Raw genomic sequence first — 18692 nt, 5'->3', positions numbered from 1 at the left:
TAATTCAGAATGTAATGCAAATTATTTTTACTATTCATCGAAAAAAATTTATTTATATGGAATTAATATAATTAAAAAATGAGAGAATAAATATTGTATCAAATTAAAAAATCATTTTTCGTTATTTCAATTTTTCTTTGTTAGATTTCATTTTCATTCAATTTTGTGTTATTGTATTAATATTTTCCCACAATAACAGTGAGTTGTGTAATCGCCGTTGATGTTTGGTAGTTTAAATAATAAATTAAATAAAAGTAGTGACTTCTGAAATGAATTAATTATAAAGCATCGCCACATGTACAGACATATTTACATACTAAGATTACAAACGTAATCCGCCTGAGTGGTTATGCGTCCCCTCTTTGATTTTATCCAAATTCATGGGTTTTCTCCTGTCTTTACCTAACCATCCATGGGTTCGACTACCACATTAGGGTCCAGCCGAGCATCATCGCCGTGTAAATCCAGGTTCGGTCAACCTTATACCGCAGCATTTCCCGACTGCTGCCGCTCGACCAGTAGACGCGCTCGAGCGTTTTTCCTGTAGGGGATGCTGTGGACCCCGAAGCCCTTCCGGTCGAACCCTCAGCTGCATAACTTGGTCATAAATTACCGTTCGATGGTTGAACTGAGGCCTCGATGATCGATCGGGTCCGCGGGCCCGCGACACTACATACTTGCCAAAATAATTTAATTAATAATGAACCAAATAATGGGCTATGTAATGACTAAAATAATTGAATTAATAATGAACCAAATAATGGGCTATGTATAATGCTCCATATAAAAACTCGCAATTCTCAACGTGATGTCATCCTCACTTAATTATTAATGATTGGCTTTATTTATATTAATATTGACGGGCGCGCACTTCTAATTAACTTTACATCTGATCCGTAAACCGCTGGCTAATAAACTTACCCTTTATGATCGATGCTGCTGCGCACAAGGTTCGTTTATAAAACTCGTGGCTGTCCCATAAAATACACAGTAGTTAGTCGTTATTGCATGTTTTAATTAAGGCGTATCTCGCCGATCTCAAAGGCGGCAAAAGGTCCTTAAGGTGTTTTTTTGGTTGAAAGAAAATCCGTTCCGTTAGCGTGTTGACCCTCTATCCATCTCTGGCCAATAATTACACATATATTATTCGGACAGCAATTAGTGGTGTTTTTCCAGTGATTCTCACGAAAACGATACGCGGGTCATTTTTACCCGTCATCGTTATCTTGATAGTGACCTCTTACTACATCCTCATCACGCAATTTTTGCTTGAATATAAAAGCAAACATAACATATTTTGCGGAATTTTTATTTTTGTAATATTTACTTAATTTTTTTAATATTATTATTTAAATAAACGTCATATTTGTTGATTTTATCTGGCCTATTTGTTGTGGCGATTCCATTTTCAGGTTTATTTTTTTTTAATGATTTTTATTAATACCTATGTATTTCAATATACGTGATAAATACAATATCTAAAAAACGTTTTAGCACAAGATCAAATTCAATGGATTGAATAGTTTATTTACGAATTGCATTTTTAGACTTTTTTAGAACATTTTGCTGTATTTTCTAAAAACTTTATAATCAATCAGCCTTTATATTTTCAAGAATAATAAACTATATGAGAGTTTAAACACTTATTATTTTATTTATATTCACTAAGGTCGGACTTACGCAAATTAGTAGAAAAAACAGGCAGAAACGCTTGAAAATCAAATATGCAAATTAAACCCGTAATGGGTATTTTAAATTATGTGTAAAATAAATGAACTTGAACTACGAGTGAAATACTTTGAATAAATGAAAAGTTTAACTTCATACTTATCGCACGTAATAACACTGTCTCAGAGTGTTAAATTGTTAATTTATGAAAATGAACGTGTAGAGCACATCGCGTGTGTTGATTACTCTGAATATTGCATTTAAAATTTGTACGTTTGATTCAAATTCAAATTTGAGTGATTGAATCAAACCATGTTGTATTGTGCGTGTGCATGTGTAAATATGTACACATATACGTACATATGTACAATATACGAGTATGTATAGATAGTATGTGCAGACGGCTCGTTCGTCACTTTCGCTTTCTTCCATATCGATCGCGACCACAGGGTGTTCTGGCCGTGTTTAATCCCCTATCCGCTCGATTGGGTGCGTAATGTATATTCATGTTTGCATCGCAACCCTGAAAAATTGCAAAATCTGTTTTTCCGCTCGCTTGGACTGCATTTGTATGCAAATATGTCTGCGCGAGGGAGGAAAAACCTGCCCGTGCATTTTTTACGTCATGTACTCTCGTGATGTGCAATAAATTGCGTTAGCAGCAGCAGCGCACTTCAAACGTTGAGTGGCATACGAGATCTTGAGGGAGGAGGGTGTCCTTAATAGATGTCGCAAATGTTCTTCAGGTGCTACGATGGTACATATAAGTAAACATTACAGTTCTTCGATCGGTGTCAGTTTTTTTGTATTGATTTATATTTTGATGTACAGTTTTTGAAAATGCGTCGCTTCAGATTTAACAAGCGATAGGACAATGTATAAGTCGTAACTTGTCGAGGGTTTCGTGCGGTTTGTGAGGGTTTTGCAACCCCCTTCGTAACTACGCGGTTATCGGACGAAATACCGAGGGATAATACAAGTAAACAATATTTAAAGTCTCGCATATTGAACGCACAATGGTTTTAAATCAAAATTCCTCGAAAATAAATGAGAACTGTTGAATATATTTGTCTTGATCAATGAGTGTGTTAGCATGTTTGAATTAAATTAAATATAAAAATAATAGTATATATATGTATGTATCATAATCGTATATATATGTAGGTATAATCTGTAATTGGAGCATGATTAAATTTAATCTGTATTTTTTTGGAATTTATTTATTTAGCCTTTATATGAAAATAATATTATAATATGATTAAATAAGTATTAGTAGTATTTTCAAATTTCAATTTATGTTTTTTTTTGCCCCCAGGGGTATTTGTTTTGCAAAATGCGAGATTTTCTATTTAGTGAAAGATTACTTTATTCCCTTGTCTTCGCAAATCCATAAATCATATGAGAGAAGTTGCTTGCATCGAAGCTAATATAGGTAATCCGGAGAGATTGAGTCTTACCGGGTAAGCCTCCAATTTTAAACGAAAAACTCGCACAGCTTCTACAGTTCATTTTTGTGTTTAACCCTCGTTTCTTTTGTATTTACCGAGCTCATGATCCCTTTCAGACGAAAGAGAACCGTAATTGCTTTTCTATCATTTTTCTTTATAACACTTTGTGAAAACTTAAATTAAAGAAAAAAATCTTTCGAACGGTTGTTTTAGGGATATTTTATATTCTATGTACACACATATACATATATGTGGTATTTTGGTCCATTCGGCTGACGGGCCTGTTGTTTACTCGAGTGATTCATGGGGGACAATTAATTTTATTTTGGAATAAGATTAACTTATCGCGCATAATCCGAGCAATCTCTCACAGCGTAAGGAGGAAGCCTCATTCTAATTCGTCCTTTGTTCGTGACGGAGCGCCATAATCCTTTCCTTTGTGGCGGGCGCTCGTCTCACGTCCCTGGAGCACCATCTCCTTCGGTTATTACAATAACAATGGCGGTGGCGAGTGAAAAATTGAAATTCAACGCGAGACTTTTAATTACTGTAATACCGGCTGCCGGTCTTTAGATATGCAAATCCGTTTCCAATAAGAGACTTGCCGATGTCTGGGGGCCACCTCACGTCTGCCGCTTTATTAAACGCCCTGTAGGGGCGGTCCAGGCCCGCAGCCTCTGCGACATCACCTCAGGTGGCCCTTGTCTTGTCGTTCAAAGTTAAAGTCCTTCACTAATACAAGCGCAAGTACCTATGTATGTAAGTGTTCACTCTCACATAAAGTTAAAAAAAAAAATGGGGTAGATACTTCATATACGTACGGGGTGAATTGCCTATATATCCCAAAATTGGATTTGCATTCGAGAACTAATGTGATTTAAATTTAAACGAATTCGACGATTTTCACCGGCGGGGTTCCAAATTTGATCTTTTCCCCTCGACACGTTACGATTTTGTATCCCGACAAATCCAATTGAAAATGTAAATTCACCTGCAACAATCGCCACCCTTTCGACTAGGAGGCGGCTTTTGACGTGCACCAATCGTCTCGTCTTCTCTGGACCGGAAAGGGTTAAATCCTTTCGAGGCTCTAATTAATTTAATGTCACGTTGACGTATTACTTAATTCGAAAAATCTCCAGGGTCGTTCTCTACACATACCTACATATGTATGTACATGTTTGCATAGTCCTTCGTATATTATGCATTTCATTTATTGTATATTATTTATATCCACATATATTTTGTTTGAACGCATTAAAATGTATCCGCTTCATCAATCAATATGTCAATATCTGAATGTGAGTTAATGGAACAGATGATTGCGTAGTTCGGATGACTCGTACTGTAATATTTCAAAACATATTATGAATTCATCTACTATATATAATTATGAATTCATATACTTATCATGAATATGTATTATATATATATTGAATGCAGTAGGTTTTCAATTCACGTGAACGCATGGCATTTCGATGAAAACTATTTTCCGCCAGTCTACTTCTCACTATCGAAAGGAATTGAAAATCCGTCTCTTTATGTGAAACCTTTTGTGGCATTATAATTGGAAGTCTTCGTCTCTGGAAAATGTTTCCATTGGATTTCCTTTGAGACGGTCTACTCGCTTTTCACGTGGAAGCAGTCGATGAAGATTTCTCACTTCGGTCGAAAAATTCAATTTAAATTGAATGCACATTTTATTATATATATATATATATATATATATATATATATATATATATATATATATATATATATATATATATATATATATATATATATATATATATATATATATAATGCATAGACTTATTTACCAACTAACACGTACATATGTACATTTATATATAATAGTTACGCACCATCACTGGATCGCAAGCGTGTTTGAATATTCACCAAATTACCATTTGTATAGCCTCGCACTCCATTGCCAGTGCACGTGCGAAATTTTCGGCGTTTATCTGAAGTTGTGACGTGATTTTCGAAACTATATACGACCTCGAGTACGCTGTTTCCATTCGAAATGTCTCGCCGAGAGGAGAGGTCAGACCTCGTGCCGGGAAATTTCCGGCGGAAACGGTTAATTCGTGCAGGGCATTAGGGGCCATCTAAAGCTCTATGTAAATCTTAATGTTGCACGCCACATTTGTAGAGAGCGAATAAAATTTTAATGTAAATTTATTACGAAAAAATAACTAAATTGCGGTTCTTTTATGTATTGAAAGATACATATTTCATATTTAGCATAGATAAAATTTTATTCCTTATCCTTAATGCTGTACTCTTACTGCTATACATATGTATATACATATGTACATATATACATATGTATAATATATTGTTTAGATGAACTTGACTATTTTGTATTGTATTTGAAAATATTATATAAACGGTATTAATATCTGTCAATGTTTACTAATTAGCAAACAATTACATAACCGCAATTGTATAGGTATGTAATTGTAAGCGATATATGTATGTATTATATGTTACAATTATTATACATATATGGCAAAGTTCACTCGAGTCATTAATACAATCGGCTGAGCTTTTCAAAAGTGGTGTCTATTCAGTTTGCATTCAAATGCACGATTTCGATAACCGGTGTCAAAGTTCGATACCAGTTTCAATGGTGAATTGCACATTGTGCGTCATTAAGTCACGCGCATCGTGAATTATTCATAAACGACAGCTCGGTGTAGAGAAGGGCTGTTGGATACACAATTAATGTATTTGCGCTTTTATGTACATTTTGATCTATGTATGTGTATCTACTACGTATGTATGTACATACATATGTAGTGTATGCCTAAATTTCATGCCTTATTTAAGGCAATGAATTATAGAATCACATTTAGTTGCACTTTTATAAGATATTTTTAAAAGTGCGATAAAAACATACAGGCTACGTATATGATTTACTTAAAAAAATCAATGGAGGAAACTTTTAAAGCTTATTTGTCCGACTCGAATGCCTGTCAGGTAACCAAATCGCATGTCCAATTTTAAGCGTCTTGGAAACATTTCAGAGCGGTAGGAAATTTTGAGCGAGCCTCTCATTTGTTTTTTTGAGCCTCTCATTTGGCTTTTCTTCGATTCGATTTCCGGACGTGTGGCACTTTTCATTTGTCGACTTTTCCTTTTGTGTGGTTCGGTGCGTGCGTGCGCACGTGCGTGTACGTACAAGTTTAACAGTTAGTATATATGGCCATTACTGGCGCACCGCTACAGGCAGTAAATCTGGAGCACAGGTGTCCCGACCAACGGCTTACTCCCTACCCCTCCCTTACACACATACCCACGCACAAATAACGCATTATTAGCCTTCCTGTTATCGAGGATTATGAGGTTTTCCCAAATATTCGATCGGGGGCCAATTGATTTAATTTAACAACCCACTTCGCCCATAACGGCGATATCGATGTTAACTCATTACACTTTCGAAACTCCATTTTAATACACATCGTCTTGAAAGTAGTCATTTCACTATAACGAATTTTATTACAGTCTCCAATGTCGTTATCCTAGTGAGAAACGTAAGTCATTGAAAATGATTTGATTCGTAGAATGACCGTCTACTTCTAGTACTACTATTTTTTTATCTTTGAAATAGTGCTTATATGATTGTTTTTCGTCTAAAGTCTGTTAGTAAATTATGTGTAAGGGTACGTTTTTAGCGGTTTTTGTCTTTTGCATATTAAGAAAAGTATGTATATGAATCATATGTAGCATTGCGTCCCAAAAATTAACTCTGAAAAAAATGAGAAACTACTTATATCCCAATATAAAATATAATTTTAGTATATAAAATATCTGGGTCTACGTGACTTGACAGAATGTGAAATTACAGAAAACGCAAATATCGGAAGGCAAAGATCGAAAATCGAAAGATCTTAAGTCGAAAAATCAAAAAAAAAGGGTGTATGGTAAACGGTACATACTCACGTACATACTCACTTAATTTGCGCGAGCAGGATACAACAGGAACAAGAGGAACATGCTTTTCCTCCCGTATTCTGCGCGCGCACATTAATACGGGAGGAAAACCCTGTTCCTCTTGTTTTTGTTGTATCCTGCTCGCGCAAATTAAGTGAGTATGTACCGTTTACCATGCACCTTTTTTTTTTGATCTTTCGACTTAAGATCTTTCGATTTTCGATCTTTGCATTCTGATATTTGCGTTTTCTGTAATTTAACATTCTGTCAAATCACGGTGACCGAAAATATCTATACATAATATGTATGTATGTACATACATAAAGTCCCAGTTCAATAATTCAAATATTTCCTATTCCTAATATATCGATAAAATTTAATATTTTGTTAACTTCTTTGTATGTACGTATTTACATACGTATGTACTACAGTTTGAACCCGAGACCTTTGAGTAGTAAACAGAACGCTTTGAGTAGTACAAGTTGAGCTATCGCTGTGACTAATCGACCAATACAGGTGCTAAAAATGCCGACCTTGTAATTTTAATTGAATAATTTTATCTATCGCCAATTATGGGTTTGTTTTTTATTGAAAATTATTATTTTTTTATTTGTTTAACCTATGCAGTTATACATAAATATGTATACATAATACAATATGGCTGTGCTTGTGTGGTCCGCACAAATCAATATCAAGTGTTCCCCCAAGGGCGATCGGGCCGGCCATATATGGAGTCCGGTGCACTTTGTCGATGACGATAAAGATCATTCGCGACCGTGGAGTCTGTCAAAACCAAAAGATAAACTATCTACGTTGTACCATTTCGCGTGTAATGGCCCCTCCCGTAGTTCTATTTTAGCGAATGGCCAAAATAATTTGGCTTTTAAAATACTGATTTATCTTATCCTCAATATATCTACTGATGTATAATAAATTTGTAATTTAATTTTCATCTTTGCAAGTCAGTTATTAGCGCAATTAATAACTGATTTTGTAAGTACATAATCAGCACGCTAAACACACTTTAATTAAATATCGGCGAAAAAAAATTGTTGACGGAAATGTGTTCCTGCGGTTTATATTATTTCAAGATAACCCTTAACCTCATTTGGTGAATGTGTCCCTGAAAAAGATAAACGTTGGATAAGAACTTTTATTACTCACATAATACTCCTCTGAATTCTGACTACTAATTTTATCACAGTCGTGATTAGCATTTCAATAATCTAAAAAGTATTTCACAACTCAGCTCAATAATTTATTTTCCTCTAATGCTATACAGTTTTATTTAATTTATTTAAGTTGTGAAAACAATTATGACTTGTTTTAACAATTTTTAAGATATAATTTAAAACGTAATTCGAAATAGATTATTTTTATGTGTGTGATAAGAAATGTGTTTATAAAATTAATGAATTAATTGTTTTCGCGATAGAACGGACGATACAGAATTGCACATTTATCTTTGACTGTTTAGATATACTGTTTATCCTCTCGAAGCGATGCGTTTCCTTTGTCAGGAGTAGTCTTTCAAACCTCAGAGGATTGATTACACGAGGTCGACGAGGGCTGTAATTTCGTTATGGCGATATGTTTATTGAGCGTATCAGGTAATTCGAGGCCCGCGGGGCCCTCTCGATGAAGACCTCACTTTGTATAAAACTAATTCGCATTAACCCTTTCACTCCGCACATAAAGTTTTGGGACGCGCGACGGTTTGACGGCTCGACGTTGGGTTTTCCGGAACGAAAGCTATCGCAATTAACGATCGTCGAATTGGGTTATGCGCAATTAATTTAAGTAATATTAGCGTTTCAATGGAGTCCGGAAGACCTAAAATCAAATTTGAATCAGATACGGAAATTAACTTCGTTATGTGTTTCTATGTACATATATTTAGAATAAATTTTATTCTTACACCAAAAGTTTATTCGAACGAATTCGTTTTTATTTACATGTATAATACAAGTTAGCATAGGTATTGATTAGGGATGCTTTCATAAAAAATATCGATGCTGATATTGGAGGGTAACTGTATTTACTTTGCAAGTCGAAGAGGGGTGTATTAAATTTTTTTTACGATATGAAAATGTCTTTACATTAAGTATTTATTAATCATTTTTTTTTGTTTCCATTTAAATTGTAGAATTTTGACTATTTTAAATAGTACACAATGTCCCTAGCTTTGCGATGCATTGTTATATTTATCGGTCGACAAATCCATATTTAACGCTCTTTTCACCCTGCACCCACTTGTGCACCCGAATAAATCGCCATTAGACGAAATCCTGGCGGCGCAATGTATCATCATCTTTTTTTATATTTTTCAACGCACCACGATATTCGTGATAATGTCCAGTTGATGGAAACTAATAGTTTTTTTCCGGCTTAGGTAATGCTACACGAGAGTTTGCCCATCGGACCACTTTCCTGAAAAAGGTCTAGATTACAATATCTGTTAATAAGTGCGTGGGGGGGCGGAAAGTTGGGTGGGTGCCACTGGGGGCCCATAAAGCGTCGGCCCTTCCGACGCGCTATGTTTTTATAATGACTAATGTATGAGCGTCCGCCGACATAAAACATTTTTAATTACCTCCTCAGCCCCCTCGATGTACCCCCGTCGGTCGAAGGCCGCTGACCCACCACCCACCCTCTCAATATGCAATTAGTTTCGTCCCATGAAAATTTATCGCAACCTCTAATTGCTCTATTGTCGTACCGACCGTGTGAAGGTGGCTGCTGCACTTGGAATTGCATCAACTTTTCCACATACAAAATTTTTAATATTCTCCATAAAAATGTTTCATAAACCCATTTCAATCCTGAATGCTTTCTCATTCCACCTACTTTATTATTTCGTACAATTTCGCAGCACATTTTGTTTTCACTGCATACTTTATTTATTCATAAAGTATCTATGTATAGTGTATGTTTAAAATACATATGTATTTAAATATTTTCCATATCCCCTATCCGCCCGTCGATATAACGTTTGAGTGGTTACTCTTTATTTACGATTGTCTTTTTATTCTAAAATATTACGTAGTTTAAAACAGGATTGAATGCGATATTTTAACTTTGCACGGTTTTAATAGAAATTTATTATTGGTTACTATTAGAATAGATCGAATTTATTTCGTGATTTATCTTTACTTTTACGATTTGAAATGCTATTAACATATCGATAAAATCGATACGTTAATAGCATTTTATTTGTACATAGTTTTTTTTTATATAAAATACTTTACATACTAATTTGGATACTCTTTCATTCTTTAGCTATACTACATAAATAGGTTCATATATACATATGTATAAATAAACAAATCGTATTCAAGATTTTGGATAAAAACTTCTTAAATTTATATTCACTTTTCCGATTCGAAATGTTCTGTGACCGCTCGACATCATATTTTCTTATTTCTGGTCGCTCTTGCTTTACTGATACGTCACCGGTTTTGGGTTCCGTAAAGTGGATAATACTGATACTGCAATAGTGCTTACACTCTGTTATATGTATATGTACATAGATATATGTGTGTAATATACACAATAATCTATTCGTACTTGGATAATTGCTTCGAGTTTGAATTCGAAAATCAACTCAGATTGCTTGAGCAGTGATCCGCAACCATTTGTAATTGTAGTGGCCGCGGGGCTTTTGCTGCAAGTCAGTGGGGTTATTAACGTTGTGTCAACACACCTGGAGATGGTAAGGTGAGGGTTCGTAAGAGAGGCGCATCCTGTGCAAATATTGATACTGCGTCTGCGACTATTGGGGTCTGATGCACCCGCGTCCACTCATTATCCTCGTCGCCCTCGGGCCACTATCGTATTGTTGCCCATTTTGCAAAATTAGATTATCGTTTACGAGTATGAACGCTTTAGAGAATAGTTCGTTATATCTTAAGAGTATAACCAATTTTTGAATCAATATTCAATATTTTAAACAAACGAAATGGTTTGTATTTATTTTGATTGCATCTACATTTTATGTGTGGGTGTTTACTTAAATCCTTATATTATCTATCATTGGACTACTACGACTTCGAGAAGGGTCCTATTTTATATATGTTTAGGACCCAGATTCCCACCCTACACAGCCTTTAGCTAGCAATGCAAACATTTTTAAAATTGTTAGTAAAACCACTCGGTCCGATGCTTTGAACTGACCGACCTTTGTGCCATTTTCTGCAAATATTTACTTTTGATTTCACTTCCGTTGAAATCCGCCGTCGGGCATTATGAAATGGCAACATTGCAATATTCAATCATACGTACATGTTTTGTGAATTCAATATCTTTTCATTTATATATTTATGTACATATATATGTATGTATAGGTATGTACATATTTATATTGTAACGTTGCACGATTCAGAACTCATTTCCAGCGTAAATCTTTCATTTTAAATATGTTTGACAACGTTGATGTACTTGTTAAACATTCATAATATGTATGTACACATACATATATATGTACATACATACATAGTAGATAAAATAAAAAATAAATAAATATGCAAACAGCCTAGTTTTCATTTACAAAGTTTTTGTGGTGGAGATCGTTTTTCACATTTCTCAATTCGATTGTAAATTTCATGATAGATAAATTATTTTGACAGTTGATCAAATATCTAATAACGAAATATACCGCAGATTTTATTGTGTATTCAAAATTCATTTTGGCACCATCAAGAGCTGCACTATAAGCATATATTATAAGCAGCCGTATTATAATTTATTTCCTTTCGGTTTGCATGTTTTTTCCATAGCCAATTTCCGGTGTGGATTTTCTCGAAAAGACTCGGCGGGATTTGCAACGCGGCCATTATTTCGGACTCAGACTTCGCGGAAAATCTTTAGCGGCTCGTTACCGTAAGCCCGGAAGAAAAACGGTAATCTTTGGTGAAGGATCGTTAGTTATTTGGGTGTAAAATGGTCTTTCGGTGGTGCAGCGTCGAATGCGGGCGTAATCGATGATATGTATGTATGTGTGTATGTACATAAATATGCATGTACATATGTTTGATAACAATAGTTTCTTGTACGTGTAAATGTTCAAATTTCTTGTATTTTTAAATGCAACTATGGAAGTATTCACCCGTCGTATATCTTACTTATGTACATATGTATATGTATGTAACTTTATGATAGTTATGCTGTCGTTAAACTGTATTTTACGAGAACTTTACTGATTGCTACGAAAACGTTATTCTGATATAAATGATATGTTTTCCTCTCGGTCCGTGCTCACCCGTGGACTATTAGTTTCCGTCGTGTCTGGAGTGAAGTTGTCCGATTCAGGTTTTCATCATTTTTCACGTGCAGATACATTCCTCTTCCGCAGACGTTCAACCAGACCTAACGACGTCAAAGTCAGACAAATAAGGGGCTGGATTCAAATTGAGCTTTTATTCTTAAAATTAAATCACGTGGAATGGTTTATGTCGTGACGGTAATTTTTTTAAGACGGAAAAGTTACGTTCAGTAAAGAATCTTTATTTATGCGTTTATACAAATTTTTATGTATCCCTTGCCGTCGTCGAATACTTTTTATGTATCTTAATTGTAATTCGATTGAATTTTAATTTTATGTAAACAAGAACGCGATGTATTATTAATTTTAATAAAATTCGCTCCTGGAAGCGGAAAGATCGTCTCTGCTTCCTGTACGTAATCCCTACGTCGTCTCTGTACTGCAGGCGCAGGAGTTTCCTCTCCAATTTGTTTTTTTTTTTTTTTCGGAGTTTTTCATTGTTTCGCTTTCACCGAGGGCGAAATCAAGTTAGGCCAAAACGAATCAATTCCCGACCAGGAGAGAGAATAAGACGCTCCCGTACTGGCATCGAAGAGGTAGAAACAGGAGGGGGAGGATGAGGAGGAGGAGACCGACAGGGGGGCCCCCGATGATAAATCACTTTTCACAGTTTTCCCACTTACATAATTACCGAAAAGCATGCGAGGAAATTTTCTTTTTATTTTCCGTGCAACCGCGAAACGAGAAAAACGAAGCTATGACAATATAATAAATTTCCCTGTGTTGCTTTTACGTGCAACCAAGAAAAAATTCGACATCGCGATGAAAATTCAAATCGTAAGCACAAAAATACAATATAAAATCCAAGGTTTAAAATGTTGAACTTAACGAAATGTCTTCGCCGAAAACGGTAGATATGTTCAAGCTTATTAATAAATTCTACGAGTTAAGGAATTCGCAATGAATTAACGCTGCAAATTCTTACTCGAGATTTTAAAACATCTCTTACAAAATAATGTTTATATCTTTATTTTTATTTAAATGTTATATGAAACTTGAACATATGTACATAAATTGTGGGAATATATGTAAATACGTATGTACATATGTACAGATATTTATATGTACAGATACATAGGAAAAGAGTATAAGTGTGTAATGGAACATACTTTGTTGGATTAGAAGAGAATTCCATGTTTTAGAATTAAGCAGTGGACTAGTAAAATAAAATAAAAAACAGTATTAAATTTATATATGTATACATATGTACGTTTGCATGTTGAGAAGCTTTTGTCTTTTATGCGAAATCAAGCATCTTAAAGTTTTTTTTGATGAATAAAAACAATCTCAAGAATTCTGAGGAATAGCAGCCGAATATTATCTCACGGGAATATCTCGCAGAGTACAACATATATTCATAACTATAAGCATACCTATACAAAATCTGAATAAATTTCTTCTCTTAAATTCTGCATGGAAATATTTCTCATTTATGACACTGCGTATATACGTCATTATAATACACATCGGGTTTGCATAATTCAGTCATACATTGTCGTCAAATGTAGCAACGCTATCTGGTTACATCGCCAATCTGCAGGAAATGCGAACGGACAGGTGCAATCATTGCAACTGCACATTGCACTAAAAACTATTTACAGTAAATCAGATTTAATTATGTTAGAACGATGTGTCGCGTCTCCGTATTATCGAAGGTGGACGTATTACGAAAAGCTCAGTTTTATTCGTTTACTGAGCTTCGAAATTACTGTTTCATTATTGTCGTAATAACCAGCCTTTCAATGCAATTAATTACTAGACGCAGACGAGAACGAATAATGGAAGTCCAATAGTCGAGTCGCACAAGCAAGCTTGATTTATGTTGTATGTATGTAGTACTTCAGTTGCAACACACCGGGTGCAGCTGCAGAAATTCAATAGGAATTATGCAAAATTCAACTTGAATTTATTCCTCCGCGTATATAAAATACTCTCAAGGAATTCAATCAGTTTTATAGATCGAGTCACATTTTGAAATGCAATGCAAATTTTTTTTCAATAAACATTATTTTTCTTATTTATTTTGTTTGTTTATATAATTTTAGCTATTTAACTAATTTTTGACTAAAAATACATTTTTAATTACTTAACTCTAAGGCATTGTACATGAGCACACACCTGTGAAAAACATCCCCAGCCGTCTTCTTTTTTCTTACTCTACTTACAACTAATTTGTCCTTATTTCTAGTATAAAAACTATGTATATTTCTATTCCTTATTGTATAATCCTTAAAGTACTTTGGTAATAACTTATGATCTAACTTATAAACAAAAGACAATGAACGAAGATTTAAACTAATTCTAATACTCATCCATCCCAATTCATCTAACGTACTTCTTACGAAATATTTTTGTCACACTTGAATTAAATTAATGTTCAATCCTTGTTATGTTCGAAGAACACTGATTCTTTGTGTGATATAATCCTTTCGTCTTGTGGACTACTAAAAAGTGGGTAAATACCTTCGTAAAAGTGTACACATACATACATACATATGTACACATGTGATTTTCGGTACAACTGGTGCACATCAAAGCGAGCATAAGAGATTCTCGTCCCCAACGAGAATCTGAATAAGATTAGCACTCGTGTAAAATGAAGTGCATCCATCTCGTCCTTGCGAATCCTGTTTCGCGTAATGGGGGGTCCTCCTTCCCCCATCTTCCTTGCCTCGCTTACTTCACCTAAAGAATATTAACGTTTCGCTAAACACCCCAGCCCAAATTATGGCTACAACGATAATTAAAAATAATTAAAAGGGAAGTTTTATCTGCGACCTCTTCACGCACACTAAGAAATCCTTTGAAGAGGTGTACGCATTACCCCCTTCAATGCCTATTTTATTTATAAAAAGTTTGATAAATGTTATCTTTTTGTATTGTATTAAAATTTCAGTTACAACTATTAGTGTCCATAGATAAAGGTTTTTTATGAAGTGATTTAATTTTGCGTTATTTAAATGGTACAAAACGTTAGCGTCTTTCGTTCGAAAGTTTCGTCGACATTATGTTGATGTAGATTTTCCGCCATTTTCAGCGTTAAAAGCCTTCTCTCGCCTCATCCCTTTGAAGCAAGACGTCTCCCGTCGAGAAAAAAATCTCCGAAAGCCGTCTCAGAGCTTTCTGTGATGCGCTTTCTGAAGTTTTAATTTATGGGAAATTAAATTGTAATTAAGAGGGACTTTGAGTGATACACGACCGTTCCGTCATCCTGCAAGGGTAAAGAAAACTCTCACTCCATCATCATACTTCATTTTCATTATTAATCGACGCTAAACCACCCTCGAAACATTTGCCAAAAGCATTTCGTCATAAAATAAAGTTCAACTTGCAATTTAAAAAAGCTTATTTTTTGCACTGTTGCGTATTTTTGTATGTAAGGGAGGTAGGACGCAACGATCGTATCTCAGCGCTCTGTGTGCAGATTTACGATTTCGCCGTGTGTAAAGGGTTAGCGAGATGTGCTTAACGATAGCGATTGGTTGTTTCATGTCTGGACAAAGCGGAAAGGAAAGTATTCCTGAAATGCGAGAGGAATGCGTTGTTTATGCGACCGGAAGTGGCGACGGTACGATAATCGGACATTTCGTCGCTCGTGTGCGTCGCACTTTATAGACGATTTATTTTACTATGTAGACGCGGATAAGACGCAAAATGTCCCGCATATATTGAATAAATTCTTTACGCAAAAAAAGTGAGCATAAAGTACATATAATAATAGCGATTCGAGTCTATTCAACTGTGTCGTTGATGAATTTATGTATTATATGTATTGTGTGTTTCGTATATAAATAATAATAGAGGGGCACTTATCATAACCGGCCGATCAATCATTCACGTTTTGTTTGATACGCGATAAAATCTCGCGTGCATCGCATTTAATTTAAATCTCGACACTATGAAACGCCGATACGATCGCACTTCGTAATTAAAGAAGACGTCGATCAATTCAAACGTGAGCATTGTGTTCTAATGTGTTTCCTTTGCTAAAGTTAAAATGTTTCGGACAATTGGAATCTTATTATTAAACAGCTTTATAAAATTGTATGCCTAGTGTAGTTCAACATACAAAAAGTTGAATAAATGTAAGCCACTTACATACTTATTTGGTTAATGGTTATATTTTAAAGAAGAATACTGAATTATTGAGATACTGGGCTAGATTTGAAAATTCCACGTGAAACTCGTCAAAATTCAAATATCTTCCTCCATTCATTCATTAGCCAGGATAAAATTAGCTTTAATATCTTATAAATTTAAAGTACAAAGTTATCAGTTAGAGTACAAATCAATAATCAAAAATATCAAAATAAATACCCGAAAATCATCGATACAAGTATCAGGTAATAGATACATATATTATATCTAGAAACATATTTCATTATTTTTATTTTTGTGCAAATATGTTTACATTTAAAACTCGACGCCTGCGCAATTTTGGTTTTATATTATAGTTGTGTGTGTTTGCAAATTTAGGGGCAGAGCGTGAGCTTGCATTCAATTATAAGGTTCGCCAGTACTAGGCATGCTCCATTTCTACCCTTTTCGCGTAGGCCCTCCACAATGCAAGAAATGAAAATGCGGAATTTCAGTTGTGTAAATAAAATTCCGCAAACGCCCTTCGCTCTCTTTTTTTATCTCGTCCTACCACGTGGAAAGGTCCATTTGAATAGATCCGAAATTACATCTAGAGATTTCGACCTTTTTCCCTCTTTCTTTCTCCCCTTTCGGTGTTCGCCCGCTACATACATTATGCACATGTCATTGATGTTGTCAAATATTGCCATTGTTAATTTTTCACGTTGCAGGAAGCCCTCGAAGAGAGGATACGTCAGCTTGAACAGAGATTGGAAGCTGAGGCTTCGAACGCCCACAGGGATAGATTGGCGGTCGCTAGACTTCAGCAGCAGCTCGCCAAGGTATATACGTAGAAACATACATATGTATATAGTTATGATAAATAGATTATTGCGTGTAAAATAAGGCGTACTGAGTAAACTACGTCTCATTTATAATCCACGAAAGGATAAAATCCTACGTAGTAAGAGGCGGATTAACCCTATGAAAAGGTTTCCCTGTAACAAGTAAATAAACATAATAATTCATTCCCGAAATTCTCGCGTAGATCCTTTTGTGCTGTGAAATAACAAAAGCTCGTATTCTCGTTGCATTTAATTAATAACATTCGTATAATAAATAGATAAACCTACGAAAAAATAATGTAAATGGAGTTATTAGTTCGTTTAACCCTATAAGTGTACGCGGATTTCTCACGTAAGCTAGATTTTCCGACATATTAATGGCGATTCTTAGGGAAGTTGCGTTTTATTTCTGGGTGAACCTCGGAAAAGCGCCATTTTCTCCCCTAAGTAATAGAGAAAAATAAGCGAAATTATTTAAGTAGAGGGCGGTTTTGTAGACAACAATAAATCTCGCACGCGCAATTTCACTTCATCGGCCGCAGTGGCATTCATTTGAATTCTTCGTATTGCGAAAAATTTGCGAATCTGCAATAAATTAAGAGGATTAGGCGGCTACACGGAAAACCGCTCTTGCCGGGAAAATTGGACGACAACCCTTTTCGATACGCCCGAAACTTTTCGCTTAAACAAAATAAAAGTGCTACAGAGCACGAAGGAGCGTCCCGTTATATTAAAAAATCGATTTTGCCTCACCATCTCATAATAATAATACGCAGTCGTATCATTAATGAATCTTCCGTTAAAGTACGCACTGTCGCGTTTTCCCGTGCACAATATTCCTGTGTAGTTAATGGCGCTAGAAGTGTGCATGTAATCAAATGAACCTTTTCACTCTTGTTTAATTAAGGTTCCAGCTACGTTGAAAGGTAATTGTGTTAAAAGTACAAGCTAAAATGCACAAATATCAGATGCGCGAAAGGCATATACGCTCTCACTATTTTCGCTAATGGGGTGACAGTCGCGTCATTTGAGTTTAACGTCGTATTAGATATACTTAACATACGTGCTGATGAAGATAGGCTCTGTGCGATAGTAGTAACGTATAAATTATATATACGTATATATGTATGTGAAATTAAATAAATAAACTATGTTTATTTCTTTAATGTCATACATTTTTACTTTATCTATGTTACGTAGTAACAATAGATGAAGTTTTGTGATCATACGAAAGTTCGAACTCGAGATTTTGACTGATTTGAACTCAGAATCGATCACTGATCACGTTGACCGGAAATGGCACCTCCCCTTATAGGTGATCTCTCTTTTTTAAGTTTTTGAATTCAATTATCTCCCAAACCGCTAATTGAAACGGACTGAAAATTTTTCACATGT

General features: G+C 35.0%; 1 protein-coding gene across 1 annotated transcript in view; it reads left to right on the top strand.

The window, feature by feature from the left end:
• LOC143916120 (uncharacterized) overlaps positions 1-18692 on the top strand; it is a 202673-nt gene that overhangs the window by 108048 nt on the left and 75933 nt on the right. Inside the window, exon 4 of the mRNA XM_077437035.1 lies at positions 17184-17294. Coding sequence (XP_077293161.1) covers positions 17184-17294 — 111 coding nt within the window. The remainder of the gene's footprint in view (positions 1-17183; positions 17295-18692) is intronic.

The sequence above is a fragment of the Arctopsyche grandis genome, chromosome 8 (assembly GCF_051622035.1).
Source record: "Arctopsyche grandis isolate Sample6627 chromosome 8, ASM5162203v2, whole genome shotgun sequence".
Taxonomy (NCBI): domain Eukaryota; kingdom Metazoa; phylum Arthropoda; class Insecta; order Trichoptera; family Hydropsychidae; genus Arctopsyche; species Arctopsyche grandis.
Note: the sequence above shows the minus strand (reverse complement) of the source record. Positions and strands in the feature narration are given on the sequence as shown.